Genomic DNA, 16,415 nt, shown 5'->3' with positions numbered 1-16,415 from the left:
TAGGTGTTTTTTGAACATTCAAGCTTCAAAACCAATTCTAGTAGACCCTAAAAACAAAACCAAGACTTTGTAAAAGGGCATAATAGTTCATGTTTAAATGCTTTTGGAAAGTTACGGGAATAACTGTGATGTTTCTCTTCAGATGAATGCCATGCAGTGGGCGAGCGGGGACGCAGTGGTGCCCGTGTCTGTGTGCAGCCTGCCCTGCCAGACCGGCGAGCGGAAGAAAGTCGTGAAGGGGGTTCCCTGCTGCTGGCACTGCGAGCGCTGCGAGGGCTACCATTTCCAGGCTAGCGAGTTCACGTGCCAGCTTTGCCCGTACGAGCAACGGCCAGATCAAAACCGCACCGGCTGCCAGCCGATCCCCATCATTAAGCTGGAGTGGCACTCGCCGTGGGCCGTGGTGCCCGTCTTCATCGCCATCTTGGGAATCCTCGCCACCACCTTTGTCGTGGTGACCTTCGTACGCTACAACGACACGCCAATCGTACGTGCCTCTGGCAGGGAAATGAGTTACGTGCTGCTAACGGGAATTTTCCTTTGCTACGTCATTACGTTCCCCATGATAGCTGCGCCCGGAGTGGCCGTCTGCTCCTTCCGCAGGATCTTCCTGGGTCTCGGCATGTGTTTCAGCTACGCCGCCTTGCTCACCAAGACCAACCGCATCCATCGGATCTTTGAGCAGGGAAAGTGCTCGGTCGCGGCGCCGCGGTTCATAAGCCCCGCTTCCCAGCTAGTCATCACCTTCAGTCTCATCTCGGTTCAGTTAATGGGGGTGTTTGTGTGGTTTGTGGCGGACCCGCCGCACACCGTTGTGGATTACGGCGAGCAACGCACGCAGGACCCTGAAAACGCCCGAGGCGTGCTCAAGTGTGACATCTCGGACCTGTCACTCATCTGCTCGCTGGGCTATAGCATCCTTTTGATGGTCACGTGCACTGTTTACGCTATCAAAACCAGGGGAGTGCCGGAGACCTTCAATGAGGCCAAGCCCATTGGATTTACCATGTACACCACCTGCATCATCTGGCTGGCCTTCATACCCATCTTCTTTGGGACCGCACAATCTGCAGAGAGGGTGAGTCTATGATGAAGTGATAATTAAGTGCGGTTTTATAAATGTATCACAAATTATGTACAAGTGACCCTTCGCTAAGCCACGCCCGAAAACCACCACAGGCCAATCGTGGCTTAGCAACCGTAACTACGCGCGGGAGGTCTGGCAAGCTTTCGAGCGAGGGAAACATGCCGAAGCGCTGTGCGTATGAATTGTGCAAATCTGATACCCGGTATCCTAAAAGTTTGGACGGTGGGTGGAATTTTTTTCCTTCCCGAAACCTAAAAGCCGAGGGGAGAAATGCCGGGCATGGATCAAGCAACCCTTTCACAACTAAATGTCAACCGGATTAACAAAAATAGTCTACCTATTATTGCTTGGAAATAATGACGGTTCTTTGTTCACAATGCATATATTTGAACGTAAAATAAGACGATAAAAGGCAAGACGGAGGCTCACTGACATACTTTAAAATATATTAAAGCACTTTCTTAATCGACGGCTTACTACCCCGGAGTAACTTTAAGGTTACGTTACCCCAATCCGATCGCGGCTTTCCCGGTGTTAGTGTTATTCCACTAGATTTATGGATAAGCGGTTTGATTTATAATTATTAGATTATACTTAATTTTCACATTTCACTTACCCTGCTGTGCATGAACATAGCTGTTCCTCATAGCTGTTCCTTTGTGTGTTTCCCATTTGAATGGTCGGCGAATGAGGCGGCTGCTGCTTGCGCTGGGACTAAGCCTATTGGTTTTAGCTTCAATTTTGATGAAATTATTCTCTAATCGGTTGCATATTATGTCGTGGATATATCCCTCGAATGCATACTGCAGTCCCTTTTGTCTTGCTCTCTCAGATATTTCACCTGTTCGCCAAAAATGACCAATTATCTCCTTGGGAATGTCTGACACCGGTGCATACACACTGTAAAAGATGTGCCAGGCGCGAAAGCTTGCCAGGCGTAGCAACAGTAACTAAGGAGGGTGGGGCTTAGCAATGGTCAATTATGAGGTGAAGACTCGAAAAAGGAGGCCCGCAGTGCATCCTGTCGTGTGATGTGACACCCTTACAGGCAAAATGTTTCTGATTTCCCCATTGCATTGCTGTTTTGGAGACTGGTTACCAGAATACTGTATATAACGTCGTTCTAAAGTTTAGGGTCGTAAGATTTTATGTTTTTGAAAGAAGCACCTTCTTTTTGCTCTTACGCTCACCAATGCTGCACTTATTTGATCATAAATACAATGAAAGCAGTAATATTGTGATATTACAATTTTAAAATGTTCCATTATATTATATTTTAAAATGTAATTTATTCCTGTGATCAAAGCTGAATTTTGTGTCACATGATCCTTCAGAAATCATTCTAATATGATGAGTTGCTCCTCAAGAAACATTTCTTATTATTGTTGACAATGGTTGTGCAGCTTAATATTTTTGTGTAAACTTTTTTCAGGATTCTTTGATGAATACAATTTTCAAAAGAACAGCTTTTATTTGAAAAAGAAATCTTTTGCAACATTATAAATGTCTTTCCTGTCACTTTTGATCAATTGAATTCATCCTTGCTGAATAAAAATATTTCTTTAAAAATATATATCTATTTTTAAAAAACATAATGCTGCAAACTTTCCTGTATTTTTCAATAGTTTGAAAGAAGCAGTGACGAAACGCTACATCATTGTTTTTAAAGTTGCAATGTTTGTGCATGCAGTATAATGTAAATTATTTAAAACTAAAATATTATATTAGACTAAAAAATAAATATATAAAATAATATAATATTAATGAGATTAATATTAATATAATATATTTGTACTATATTATTTTTTTAAATAATTTAATACAATTATATGTTATATCATTTTTTTTATTAGACTGAAAAAAAATTATTATAAAAATATTATATTATAATGAACTTTTTTTTTAAAGGCGATTCCCTAATTTGAGTCTCTGTGTGGCCTTTTAAATCATCTTTTTTGATATCACCACTAATTGTGATCAATTATGTTTACATAATGTGTGTATGGAATTGTTATATGCTTTAGTATTAGGTAATAGTATTTTGTTGTTTTCAGTCATATTTTCAGTTCTGTTAATTACTGTAGGTTATGTTACAACTTAATATGAATCATCCCTCAATCGTTGCACAAACATCAATATACATATTGTTAGTTATTACTGTCTTTATCTATCTTTACGTAAATCTCTTGTTATTGTGGCAACATGATGAAGTGAACAGTTGAGGATCATCTATATATCATCTCCTCACTGGCAGCTCCATCGGTATACAGTCCTTGTTAGTCTTTAGGTCTTTGCATCAAAAACAAGCTCTCATCTAAGAGATGCTCATTATCAGATATATGGAGATGATCAAACATGACCTGGAGGAATAGTGCTGCTGTTAATGGGCCATAAATAGAGCGTGCAGCCTCTGTCGGTCTGGGCCAATGTGGGTCTCGTAATGTTGATGACTTCAGTGGTGGACTGCAGACTGTAGGCTGTACCCTCTGTTCTTTCATGCACCGGGGTGTATTTCTGTCCAGTGCTCATTAGTGCTGCCGAGAGAAGCCAGGATTAAAAACACAGCGTCTTCTCTGCTGCATGTCTAACGTCTGTGGCATGTGTTGCTAAGATTTGCTGTCAGATATTGATGTCAAGTGTTATGTTATGGGACAATTTGTGGAAAAACTGAAAATTGAAAGCAATGCTCATTAAGAATTAGTCTCCAAGAGTTTGACACCACGATTTTCTCAAGATGTAACAGTTATAGATGGAGTTGAACTTGCTGACCTAACTGCTTTCCGTTCGCATAGATGGTTTCATATGTATTTATATATTTTTTGCACTGACGGCACTCTGGAATACTTGATTCTGGTTGTTTTTTATTTTTACTTTTTATAGATGATGTGGACGTCGAACATCTCGAAAATGAAGTTTATTACAGTATAGCGGTGGCAAAGTGCACGAAGCACCTTGGGTTCACCGGCGTCAGAACGAACCCAGAACATCCAAATCTTAAACCTTTTATCCTGTTACAGTTTACCAGTAATGTAAATGAGGTTCTGTCTTAAATGTAAATTGAGGATAACAATGAAAGTGATAGCCTTCTGTTCCCACATCTTCAATATTCTTTCAAATAAGAACAGCCAAATCTTAAGGTGATAGTATTGTTTGAAGTCCCTGTATTCAGGATGGTTCTTGGTTGCCCGCAGCTGCTCCCACGCTATAAGTGATCATATATCACTCCGGTGATACCATTTACATATTACTGAGATCGGAAGGAATTGTCTCCATGATAAATAAGCTCTTTTTAGGGAAGGAGCATATTTAAATGTATATGGAGTGGAAGATGGATCGGAGCAGACTATAATACCTAACAATGTATAGAATAGTAAGTGTTAGTATAAATGGGCCAAGTGTTGACTAAAATTATGCATCTTCTGCCCTTTCTTGAAAACGGCTAAAGACTAGGAGCTCGGGTTGAGTTAGGCAGCTCATTCCACTAGGGAACAGTCAAGGTAAAGTCCTGTGATAGTGGTTTTCTGCCTCTGAGATGGCACCACAAGACGCCGTTCACTTGCAGAACGCAAGCTTAGGTCTGAAGTGGTGAGTTTGGGTATAGGGGTGCAGAGCCAGTGGTTGTTCTGTAGGCAAACATCAGTGCCTTGAATTTGATGCGATTGCCAATTGGCAACCAGTGCAAATGAATGAGGAGAGGCTTGTTAAAGTGTGTGTGCGTGCGTGTGTGTGTGCGTGTGCATTTGCGATTTTTGCGATAATGACTGCTAACTGTTTGTTATCCACAATGCATATTTTAATAATTTCCTTGCATTCCTTCATTTTGTGATTGTGTGTGTACAACATTTAGCAACATTACACTTTTAGCAACCTGTATTTTTGAGACCAGTGGTGTGCTACACTCTTCTACTGCTGAGCAGTGACATTTTGAAGGCAACACACCTGTGAAAAGCCTGACATGGTGTCGAATCCAGTTGTGCATGCAACCCAGAATTAGCTCATGGAGCGATCCAACATAGTAATTAGCAAAGGGGATTTTAAGCTCATTGACATTGATCGAGTTTTCCCACTTACAATGTTCCCGGCATGTGACGTGCCTGAGGCTCATTACAATAGATTATCCCTTGGAATGTTTCCCTTGCAGACATAATATCTGCCAATCAGCTAAATGGTTTGTAATCCATTGTGCCAACCTATTGAACATGATGGGGCAAGCAGCTCCATATTCACCTCAGCATGTGCTTTAGAAAATGCTGCCCCTCGAGATAAAAGCTTGAAAATGTGATGCCGTCACATGCCTACACAGCATCCCACCACCAACGAGACTTTACATTTAAATTAAGCCACAAATATTAAGGTGTTCTCATGTTTACCATTGTTCAGTGCATTTGTATGTGCAAAATCCGGTCATTTCAATAGAAATCCATGCTAATAGGAAATTAGCATGCAGATTTCGCAACAAGTTCAAGTTGGTCACTTTGATTTGCCACGTTGACCATTAGAAAACTGCTTGGTTTAAAAGTTACTTTCTTAGTGATGGCAAACAAGGTTAAGCATCTAAATTTTTCAAAACCACACACTCTTAAGGAGCGATCACATTTACTGTTGTTCAGCAACTTTTTACAGGCGAAATTCCGTAATTACCAAAGGAATCAATGCATTTAGGAAAAAATTCCCAGTGCAAAGTTGACCAACAGAAAGCTGCTTGCTTTAAAACTGGAGTAGGCTTATGCTTATACGAAAATTTCGCTGACATTTCGCTAAAGTGGTCAAACATTAATGGCCAAAAATCTTACATTAGATCTGCGAGCAATACAAAATCAGCTTCACAAGTTCAGAAATATGTCAGAACGTAGTTATCCAACATGTAAGCGCTGCATTTTCATCTTAGCCACAGGGGGTGCTAAAACGCAACTTGTCTTCTTCTACAGTCAAGAAACACTTCTTGTTTCAGGTTTGTTAGCATCACATCTATCAGTTGTGTTGGTCTAGCATGTGTGTCTCTGATTGCATACAGTATGTTACTGGCTAAAAATGCAATGCAATTATAGTCATACTCATTTAATTATATTTTCATTGAGCCTGATTTTACCTACATTTTTTGACAAGCAAACTATCGTGCTTTTTATATATAGTACAAAATAGTCAAAATCTTCCTCTCAGGTTTTCTAACGTTTAATTGTCATCTGTTAGATTGCATATCTCATTTAGATTAGCATAAGTGAGTTATGATAGGCTATTTTTACTCAGTGATATGGCTCCACATACACGAGGGATTACCGAAACAGCACATTTTAACATAAAAGCACTCTAGCATTCATTTTGAGAAACAAACACTATGAAAACAAACGTGGTAAACAGCTGGCCCTCGGGGTGGAATTAAATTAAAAGTTACGTAAAAGAGGAAATTGTTTCCCTCAAATCAGACCGTTTTTTCATTCCTCCGCATGACAAAAGACTGAGTCCAAATGGCAAGAAATCTGCCGAGCGTATTTCCCGTTTCCCTTATCTCTCACAGGCTTATTTCTTTCGCCCTCACTGATGTTAAAAAGATTATTGCAATAAGCCACTGCAATATGAGGACACAGATATGAGTATTTTATTGAGGCATGTCTCTCTTATTCACATCTCCTCACTATGTGCTCATTAAAACTTCCAAGTTTCTATACATCTATGCATGGCTTGTAATTTGAACCTCGTTCTCCACGTTTCTGCTTATTTTCTGCATTAACGGTCTCATTTCTTCAGCATGCTTGTGCATTTGCTCATTGATGGGGACCGATTGTACATTTAGTGGGATTGCTTGTGTAAGAAGGAACTATATCCGTTGGTTTCTGTCGGTTCCCTCACTTTGCACCACAGTACGTTTGAATTGAGGGGAACAGATGAAAAGATGAGGAAAGGATGCCTGCCGGGGGTAATCAGAGTTAGATGAGTCATCCGCAGTTTTTACAGACATTTTGAATGAGTTCCAGTTTATATATAGTTGGTTGTGTTTATCCGTTCACCAGTCGCATGCTGTGGCATTGATTTTTAAACCACTTAAGCTCCCCAAAGATCTTTAGTTAAATGGAGTTTACTTCTTCGTATGGCTTTTTAAGAGTGTGTTTTCTTTTTTACCCCTGCTGTTTTGGTGCTACTGACTGGCGCTGTGAATTACAATAGGCACATAAAAATATACACAAGTGATTTTCAGGATACACTATAGGGATATGTGATGCATTGACGTATTTGAGCTAATTTTGCTGCAGATATCAAATTAAAGCGACATTCATTGGATTTTAATGTTTGTCTGTGGAGATTGCATGGCCTGTGCTTGATTTTCTGCACCTGTTATTAATGGATATATCTGAAACACATTTACATTTTTTCACTTAGCAGACGCTTTTATCCACAGCGACATACAAATGAGGAATGCTATGACAAAAGCATTTCATCATAGTGGTACAAGACACTGGGAAATACTGGAAAGAAAACTTTTAGATTTCACATTGACAAGCATGTGAATGTAACAGGTCCTACTCAAACCACTCCCAGCGGGATTTGATCCATGGTCTCCAATGTGGGAAGCGAGCGTGCTAAAAAGAACGCTAAGGAGCCTCTTGAGGCCAGAGGAGGTTTACACGCACAGCCCTTACTGGCCTATGACCGTTACACTCACCCCTCTAAACCTCACTCCCATCCGGGTCACGGCACCAAATGTAACGTCCTAATCGACCCGCTCTGAGCGGGATTCGAACCATGGTCTCCGCCGTGGGAAGCGGTTGGGCTAACAAGGATGCTAGAGACTGCAGCCTTTTGAGGCCATGCGAGTGAGGTTTACACACACAGCTCTTACTGGCCAACGTCCGTAACACACACACACCTCTAAACCTCACCCCCATCCAGGTCACAGCACCAAACTGGAGTGAGACAAAAAAAAATTGAGTAACCCTAACCCTAATTTAAAAAATGTCAGCCCTTGTTTACTTAGTATAAACCCTGATTTATGCAACAACAAAAAAAAAATGATGATTTATGCAACAAAAACAAATAGAATGGGAACGCTTTTTCAAAATGTACAATTGATTGCACTGTATGATTGCACTATAAAAAAATTAAGATAGAGGTGATTAAATAACAAACATGTAAAACAACAAGATCAAAACAATTAGAAATCTCAAAACAAAAGGGACACATAATAGTTACTCCACCTCCCTAGAAAAACACAATTTCACAAATTAGGCCTGTTTTGTGCCACAGTGGCAGTTTGGCCTGCTTCACTACCTCTGCAGGAGGTTCTTATCTGAAGCAGGGTTCAAGGCTGCTCATTTTCATTGTCATGATTGATGACATGGTGCCATCTAGTCTGTTTCTGGTGTCAGTCTGGTTTAGGCCAATAACTGAAAAGGTTCGCTCAGCATCCGCATTTAAGTGTGGCAGGCTCAACACAATCTGGGCAACCTTTGATCATTTGGGGAATTAAAAAATGCCACTTTTTGGCCCGATTTGGCAAAACGTAATTTGTACCATGAGCCTATTTTTATTGAGCTAGCCCACATAACGCACTTCAGACAACGTTTGCAACTGTTGAAGTCTGTACTCTCGGCACAGACGGATTAGGCAAGGCTACGACTGTAGTGACAACTGACAAGGTAAATCTGCTTACCTTGATTGTCATCCAAACTTTCAAACGCGCATCAGGGGCTCCGACTCCGAACCTATGCTCTGAACTTTTCACACGCAACTGACGTATCAGGTGCAAGGTTTTCAGTGAATCAACGATCAGAGAATACTGCAGTGAGAACATTGTAGGCAGATGTTACAGCTGCTGGACTTAAACTCTCCTGTCATTAATACGCTGTGGTCTAGTCTCGTCATCAACAGAAAAGTAACGGATTGAGAGGGGAGAAATATGGATTTTGGCGTGAAATTTATTGTGTGTGCGTGAGAGCGTGAGATTAATGCTGAAAGCGTGAGTGTCACGGCAGATGTGTGAGAGTTGACAACCCTGCATAAAACTGCAGCCGCAACATCAGTCGCTAGCGCGCTTCTTGAGGCCAGGGGAGTGAGGTTTGCAACTACATGTCAACTAACTCTCTTTAGATTATTAGTAGACTGTTGGGTTAGGGTTAGTAGAATAAATGTTACAACCCTAACCTAACAGTGTACTAATAATCTAACTAGAGTTAGTTAGCATGTAGGCCCTAGTTGCAAAGTTACTTATGGTCAGTAGAATATCTGTTGTGGGACCATCAAAATAGCCTATTATTTATTTTTATTTCCGCTTCCCTTTTATTAAAAAAGAGACGGAACTATTTGCACTGTATTTATGAATTGGAAATACATCATGCTAATAATCTGTCATGGCTTATGAGAGAGCCCGCCCACACGCTGTTCTGATTGGCTGTGGGTTTTAATTGATTTTGAAGCATCTCGCAGTCGTGTCGCGTCTAGTGTGGTGGACAGACAAATTATTTGTCCCTGGATCTTATCGCATCGCATCGCGTCTAGTTAGGACACGGTGTTAGTTTAAATCAGACAGTATTTTACATGGTTGGCCCTGTTGAAATGGCACAAACTTAAGCTACTTTGCTGGTGTTAGCTGTTTTAGGGCCTGTTCATATATCGCGTCTTTTGCGCGCTCAAGTTCGTTATTTCAAATGTAGGCGCGCGGTATAGTCTTGGCTAATCTGGTCTAGCTGGTGTTCAGCCAATTTAGCTCGCCAAAACCCCTTTAAAACCAGCAGCTCTATCAGCTTAACCAGGGGTGTGTTTCCCATACTCGCTGAATAACTCTCATACTGTAGTACGATGCATTGTTGGAGAAACTAATCTACTACGGTAGTCTCCCGTATACACGTGGCTCATTCACTCAGCAGCTTTTTCCACAACGTTATTTCTCTGAGATGCTGCTGTATAGCGAACATGGCACCTGAAGACTACTTCACTGTTTTTAGTTTCCATGTCTTTTTGTTTTTTATTTGATGATTGATTAATCCTGTGTTCCCTCTTATATCTTTCTCCAGAGTCCCTTACGCACTTATGCACATGCACTCTCTTCAAAAACAGCGCTGATTGTTGATCTGACATCCAGATATGGATTTAAATTTGTATATATATATAACACTGCATGTTATCTTGCTTCTTTTGCCCAAGAGCAAGATCTACAGTATATGTCCACGTCATTTTAACAAGAATCTATGCTTCGAATCACAGGTCGAGAGCTGTAGAACCACCCACACAAGTTTGCAAATGTTCATTTGAACTATGGTTTCAGGAAATGCTAAATTGTTGAACTATGTTGCTAACGACGGAACTTGCGACCATATTTGCCTAACAATGCTTTTTGGAAACGCACCCCAGGCTTTAGTGACCAGCAAGCAGTTTAGCCCATTTTTCCCAGCTGGGGGTCCAGCTAAAATACATTACCATTCTAGAAGAAAAGCTGAATTGCTTCTTTGATTTAAAATGCAGTACATTGCCACAGCCGCTACATTATGTTGGTAGTTTCTCCCATTTATTTTTCAGCGAGAGGCCTTCCTCATACTGTCCGGCAGTGTGGAGACTTACACAAAAGAGTGGTACTGGGGTCACAAGGTTAGACTTGAATAAAATTACAATTCAAAAGGAGATTCAGTGAGTATTGTGCGCAGTCACATTTCCTTGACAGGATGGCAGTGCTCTGTTGCCTCGGAGAGACTACATGAAATCCTCTTCTGATGTGTTTACCTCTTTGCCCACGTCAGTACTAAGCAATACAGTTAATTTGATTTCAGTCTCAACTAGGAGTAGTATGGAATGACGCCTTCCTGCGGTGCTCTAGATTCTCCACTCCTGACCTAAAAACCTTGGCTCATTCATTCTCAGCACCTTAATATAAACGTTAAGAGCTTTATCATCTGCTTCACCCACAGCAGGCATATGTTATCATTTACTGCTCGTTAGCTTACTGATCACTCGCACCCAAGGTAAGGAAAGTAGTAATAAATTTGTTACCAAAGGTAGCCATTTATCAAACTCTTAGACATGGCCAAGGATAAATCAACATTTTAACTTGTCTTGCTCTGGGCGTATGGTTGCATCTGCGGTTTGTGGATTTGTAAACATTAGCATTATTGAAATTGCTTAGATATTTGAAAAAAATGTTGGATGTGATTTGACTGGATTGTGAAAAGTGGACCAAAATGAAGTCATACCTGATCCTGAGGTTGCATTAACTAAATAATCCACTAATATAACAATATTATTCGTTGCGCAACTCATCCCGCACAAGTGCTACGGAATGATACATCAAATTGTGTGGGTTGTTGAGGAGAGGTTTGCCATTTGAAATGTCATTTTCATCTTGTGGACAATAAAACAAAAGACAAAAACTCACATAGACTTACATTGAAGGAGGATCCTGGTTCAGTCCTAGAAACAAGGGGCTAAATTTATGAAAAAATTTACGAAAGTTAATAAATGTCTTAAGATAAACTCAAAGAAGTAAATAAGAATGTTCCTAAATTCCTAACTTTCTTTTTTTTTTAGAAATTGTCGCCTAAAGGGCGGCGCACTTTTGTTGCCGTACTGTAACCGTTGTTATAACCCTCTTCTTTCCTCACTCTAGATGTACATTCAGACAGCCACACTGACCGTCTCTCTGAGCCTGAGTGCGTCTGTGTCTCTGGGGATGCTTTACATGCCCAAAGTCTACATCATTATCCTGCACCCGGAGCAGAACGTGCCCAAGCGCAAGCGTAGCTTCAAGGCCATCGTCACCGCTGCCACCATGACAAACAAGCTCAGCCAGCTGGCCAGTGAACGGCCCAATGGAGAGGTGAAAACCGAACTCTGTGAGAGTGTGGACAATAGTAGTGAGTACAGTCTTTTCTAACATGCACACTTTGTTATAATGTTAATGTGGAACATAGGTCAATGACATGATGCTATTCTATTCATTTATTTAAAAATACATAAAAAATGCAAATCACGCACTGTAAAAAGTGATCAGTGGCTACGCCACTCTCACGCCACACCATGTTCTCACGCAGTGAAAAATACATCGCGGAGCAGAGAGGACACTGACAACGCGCTGACAGACCAGGTTACTTTACGGTTACTTTTGATATTAAACGAATTAAACAAGGTCTCACCTTTCAAATTTGCTCATTTTTTAAAAGAAATTTAAACAATAAATACTGTTTTGTGGCTCTTTAATGTGTCTGTCAGATCGCTGTAGAGCATCAGTTAAAGCTGCTCGTGAACCGATCATCACTTCCTTCTACTTCCTTTTATTTATAGCATCAAATAAACATGAATGAACATAAGAAGGAATGTTGTTTTAACCGCAGAAAGGCGTCAGTACACTCCGTTTCTCAAGTTCAAATTCTCCCATGTTAATCTACTAACTCTCCTGACTGCTTTGTCCGACAAAATGGTGGATGGCGAAGTATGATTGGTCAGATCACCTGTCAATCAAGCTCCCTGCGCAGGGTCAATTTCTACCTGATAAAACATTTTAGAGATTGTGATGTCATGTCATGTGGTGCACATAAATATAGAAACTTTTATATTTATTAATGAATAATTCAACATTTCAATATATTTTAAAAAAAATTATTCAAATGTGTAAGGAAAATATTGTATTACTTTTTACTTTGTGGTTGCACCACATGACATTTTTAGTCCTCTAAACAATTATTGTTGAAAAAACTAGTTTTTTTTTTAAACTAGATATAAAAAATATATATTTTTTTTTCTTTATCATGCATACTCAATGTCATTGACCCATATACATTACATTCATATATTTAACAAAGTAAATATACAGTATGCTACGGAAAGGTCACTATTTCTTTAATGGTGGCTAAGCTGTGCATGATCTTTGCTAATGAACTGATAACTTCAATGCTGCTAAAATGTTCGCATTGGTTTACTCTCTTTGGCATTTATCTTGTCATCTGAAGCTTTTTATTATGAGGAAATGAAGCAGATAAGGATGCATTCACTAGAGGATCATTGCTAATTCATTAGCTATGCTGCCTGCATTGTCTGATGCTAACACTAGATCTCTTATAAAAATCTGAATTTCTGACTGCAAACTCGTGGAAACAGACTGTACTTCAGCAGCCAGTGTGGTGTTACCTTTTACATGAAGGATCCGATCATTAACCAGGGCAAGGGCAGCATACACGGGCCCACAGCACTGTGTAAAAGTTAATGCAAATGTTCAGACCCTCACTAATGTGCCATGACCCCTCGGCTAAAGGGCTCTAACACTGGGCCAGTTCATAATGAGAGTCAAATGTACCATGTAATGAATGTAGAGAATACCATTTAGAGGACAAACAGGTTTTGGTGTTTCTCGTTGCAGTTTTACTATGTCTGTTTTAGTGAACAACATTCAAATATGCTAATCGGTGTTGTTGTGAGTTAGTTCTGTACAGGTATTAGTCATTATAGCAATATGGGCCCATTAATAGGACAATATTTGAAGTGTAAATGTGTGCTCACATTAGCTATGGACTATGAAGCACCGCTCGTTCGCACAGAAGGTGCTTTTCCCTCTTAATTATATGGTGGTTATGAACCTGAATGAGATTAAACCTAAAGAGATTATTGGCTATTATTGAGAAATAGTTGAAAATTCTGACCCTGATGTCATTCTAACACAAAGGAGAAATTTTGAATAATTTGTGCAGTTTCAAAGAATTGGCACTGGAGATTTCAAGCTTCAAAAAATGCTACAAAAGCACCATAAAAGAGGTCCATATGACTATAGTATATTTCAAATCCTCTATAGACACAGCAAGACTGAAACTCAAGTCGTTTTTCACTCAAAATCTTCCTCTTTAGTAAACACTTAACTGCTGTGACCGGATCAATATAAATGAATCATTCCAACCAAAAGAATGATTTGTCTTCAAAGTTTCAGTCTGTTTGTCATAAAGCTATCAAAAGACTTAGAATATATTGCATATGGGCCATTTTTATGATTTTCTTTGGTGCTTTTTGATCATTTTAGAGCCTGACAGTCCCAGTTCTCATTCGCTTTCATGACATTGAGTGGCCAAAATTCACCTTTTGAAAAGAGAAACTCGAATGGGTTTCATGAAGGTTGAGTGAGCATATTTTCTGTTTGAGTGAATGTCTAAAATAAGGGTTCGTTTTGATTTTAATTTAATTACGAAGCATGCCATGAATTCCTTTTTGAATGACTTTTCACAACTCAAACCTTTTCCGCAAAAAGGGCACAAGACAAAGGCATCACAAAAGAGTGTTATTACTTTCTCAAATTTTTTTCTTCCTACTTTTAAATGAAAGGAAGCAGCAAAATCATTTTTAATCTATGAAACAAAGTGAGAATTGTATCCTGATGGTTGCAGAGCTCCGTTCAGAATCTTTAAGTTCCCCCAACTTACTCTACAATTCTCCCATTAGACTTGCTGTGACATTTGTGTCTTCCGATACACAGCAGTCTTCTTTAACTGGCTATTTTCATTTTCAGCACCGTCCACAAAAACAACCTACGTCAGCTACACCAATCATGCCATATGACTGCACATCCTGAAAATGGTTTGGCATGGATCCGGCAGGCTCCGACAGAACAGGATCCAATGACTGAAACCCAAGCATGAGACATCAGTGTTGTTTGTGGACAAGAGGATGGACTCTTGGACTTTTTTTTTCCCCTTGGATATTTTATAAGAAAGCCTAGGCGGACATCCAAAAAATGGAGACAAAAGCTGCCGTTTACGTGGGCAGCCAATAAAACGGGACACTGGCAAATGGGTTAGAAAAAAAAATACAAAAGTTTAAAGAAACAGAACAAATATTGGAGTCGACCATGTTACATGTTATTCTAATTGTAAGTATTTTGTGGTTGTGAAAATTTTTTCATTCTTGTCCCACAGTGTCAGACCTGCATTTGAAAAATGCGTTTGTCTCTTGTATTGGCTACTCTGGTCTATAACCTTGGGTTGTGAGTGTGCAAATGCCATGTTGGAAGCATGCCAATTCAACTTTTTATACAAATAATTTATTTATAATAAAGGAATGTTTTTGAAATGTGGTGGGTGTTTGGACATTTATGTTTTTGGGGATGAAACATGTAATACTTAATTCACAATAGAGCTTCAACTAACAATTATTTTGATAATCGATGAATCTGTTGATTACGTTTTTTACTATAATAATTTAAAAGCTAAATGTAATGTCCAACAACTAATATTTTATCAAAATTAATATTTTAGTCAATGTTATTGTGCTTCATTTCTTTGTTGCACTGTCAGGAACCAATAATGAAATATGTTGTTGATTATTCTTGTTTTGTTTTATAATAGTTTTTCATTGACATCAGAGACATCAAACAAGTGCCTCTAAAATCTTGTTTGCATATGCGCATTTTCAAATTCGGCACGTCCTGACGTAATGTAAAAGACACAGCATTGTTCTTCATGTCTAACAGTGCTTTTTTTGTTATGATTCTCCCATAAATCTTTAGTAGAACTTCAGTATACTTGTAAATATTGTGTTTCACAGTATTTACAATTATTTTAGCTATATAGTCCCTGGTCACTTTATGCTTATATTGGAAAAGAGCAGCATGGACATTCTGTGAAATATGTTTTTTTATGTTCTACGGTAAAAAGAAAGACGGATGAGTTTGGAACAACAAGAGGGTGAGTAAATGATTACAGAATTTTCTTTCTTTCGTTTGTTTTAGTGAATTAATCATACTGTTTGTAAAACTAAGCGTGTAATAGTGCTGAAGAATGTGTGTCATGCGTGTATTTTCTGTTCAGGTGAGTCTAGACATTTCCAGGTGAGTCTAGCATATATAAAATGCCAAGCTGGCAAGTTGGTATAATTTATGAGCTGAATCTGAGCAGGTGTACCGCGTTCCAAATATAGCAAGCATTCATTATCTTTCCATGGCAATACAATGTGTGTTATTTATTGCCGTGCATAAAGCTTTCCTTAGATCTTAAAGGAGCTTCAAAATGGTCCAACGTACCTTATCCTCAGAAAAGTGGAGAGCGCCTAGTGTTGCACACAGCATTTTAAAAAGCCTTACTGTCCACATACTTAAACTTCTGTCAAAATGACCTTTGACTTCCTCTACGTACGCCTTCCTTTACCTGACCTCAATATATTTTTAAGCATAAATGCAACTCATTTACACACTTACCTCGCAGCAGTTTTTACAAAGGATGTTTCGGATCCAGTCGGATGCCGTTAATTGGCTCTCTGACTGACAGAAGATTCCTGCAACTAAACTACTTCCTTGTAACTATGTCTACCAAACCCAATTATCTCTCCTTAGAGCCTTTTCTCGCTAATTACTGCCTCTCAGTTGCTATTTAAG

At 39.4% G+C, this 16,415-nt stretch overlaps 1 protein-coding gene across 5 annotated transcripts in view; it reads left to right on the top strand.

Moving 5' to 3' along the window:
* The window catches only part of grm8b (glutamate receptor, metabotropic 8b), a 151,901-nt gene extending 136,781 nt beyond the window's left edge, over positions 1–15,120 (top strand). For all 5 annotated transcript variants that reach the window (XM_079603973.1, XM_079603972.1, XM_079603974.1 and 2 more), the window contains 3 exons: positions 143–1,078; positions 11,676–11,922; positions 14,556–15,120. In XM_079603973.1, the coding sequence (XP_079460099.1) occupies positions 143–1,078; positions 11,676–11,922; positions 14,556–14,605 (1,233 nt within the window). In that variant the 3' untranslated portion in view covers positions 14,606–15,120. The remainder of the gene's footprint in view (positions 1–142; positions 1,079–11,675; positions 11,923–14,555) is intronic.
* Positions 15,121–16,415: the final 1,295 nt, after the last annotated feature.

This window comes from Phoxinus phoxinus (genome assembly GCF_949152265.1).
Source record: "Phoxinus phoxinus genome assembly, chromosome: 25".
Classification (NCBI taxonomy): domain Eukaryota; kingdom Metazoa; phylum Chordata; class Actinopteri; order Cypriniformes; family Leuciscidae; genus Phoxinus; species Phoxinus phoxinus.
This window is presented reverse-complemented; position numbering and strand designations above follow the sequence as displayed.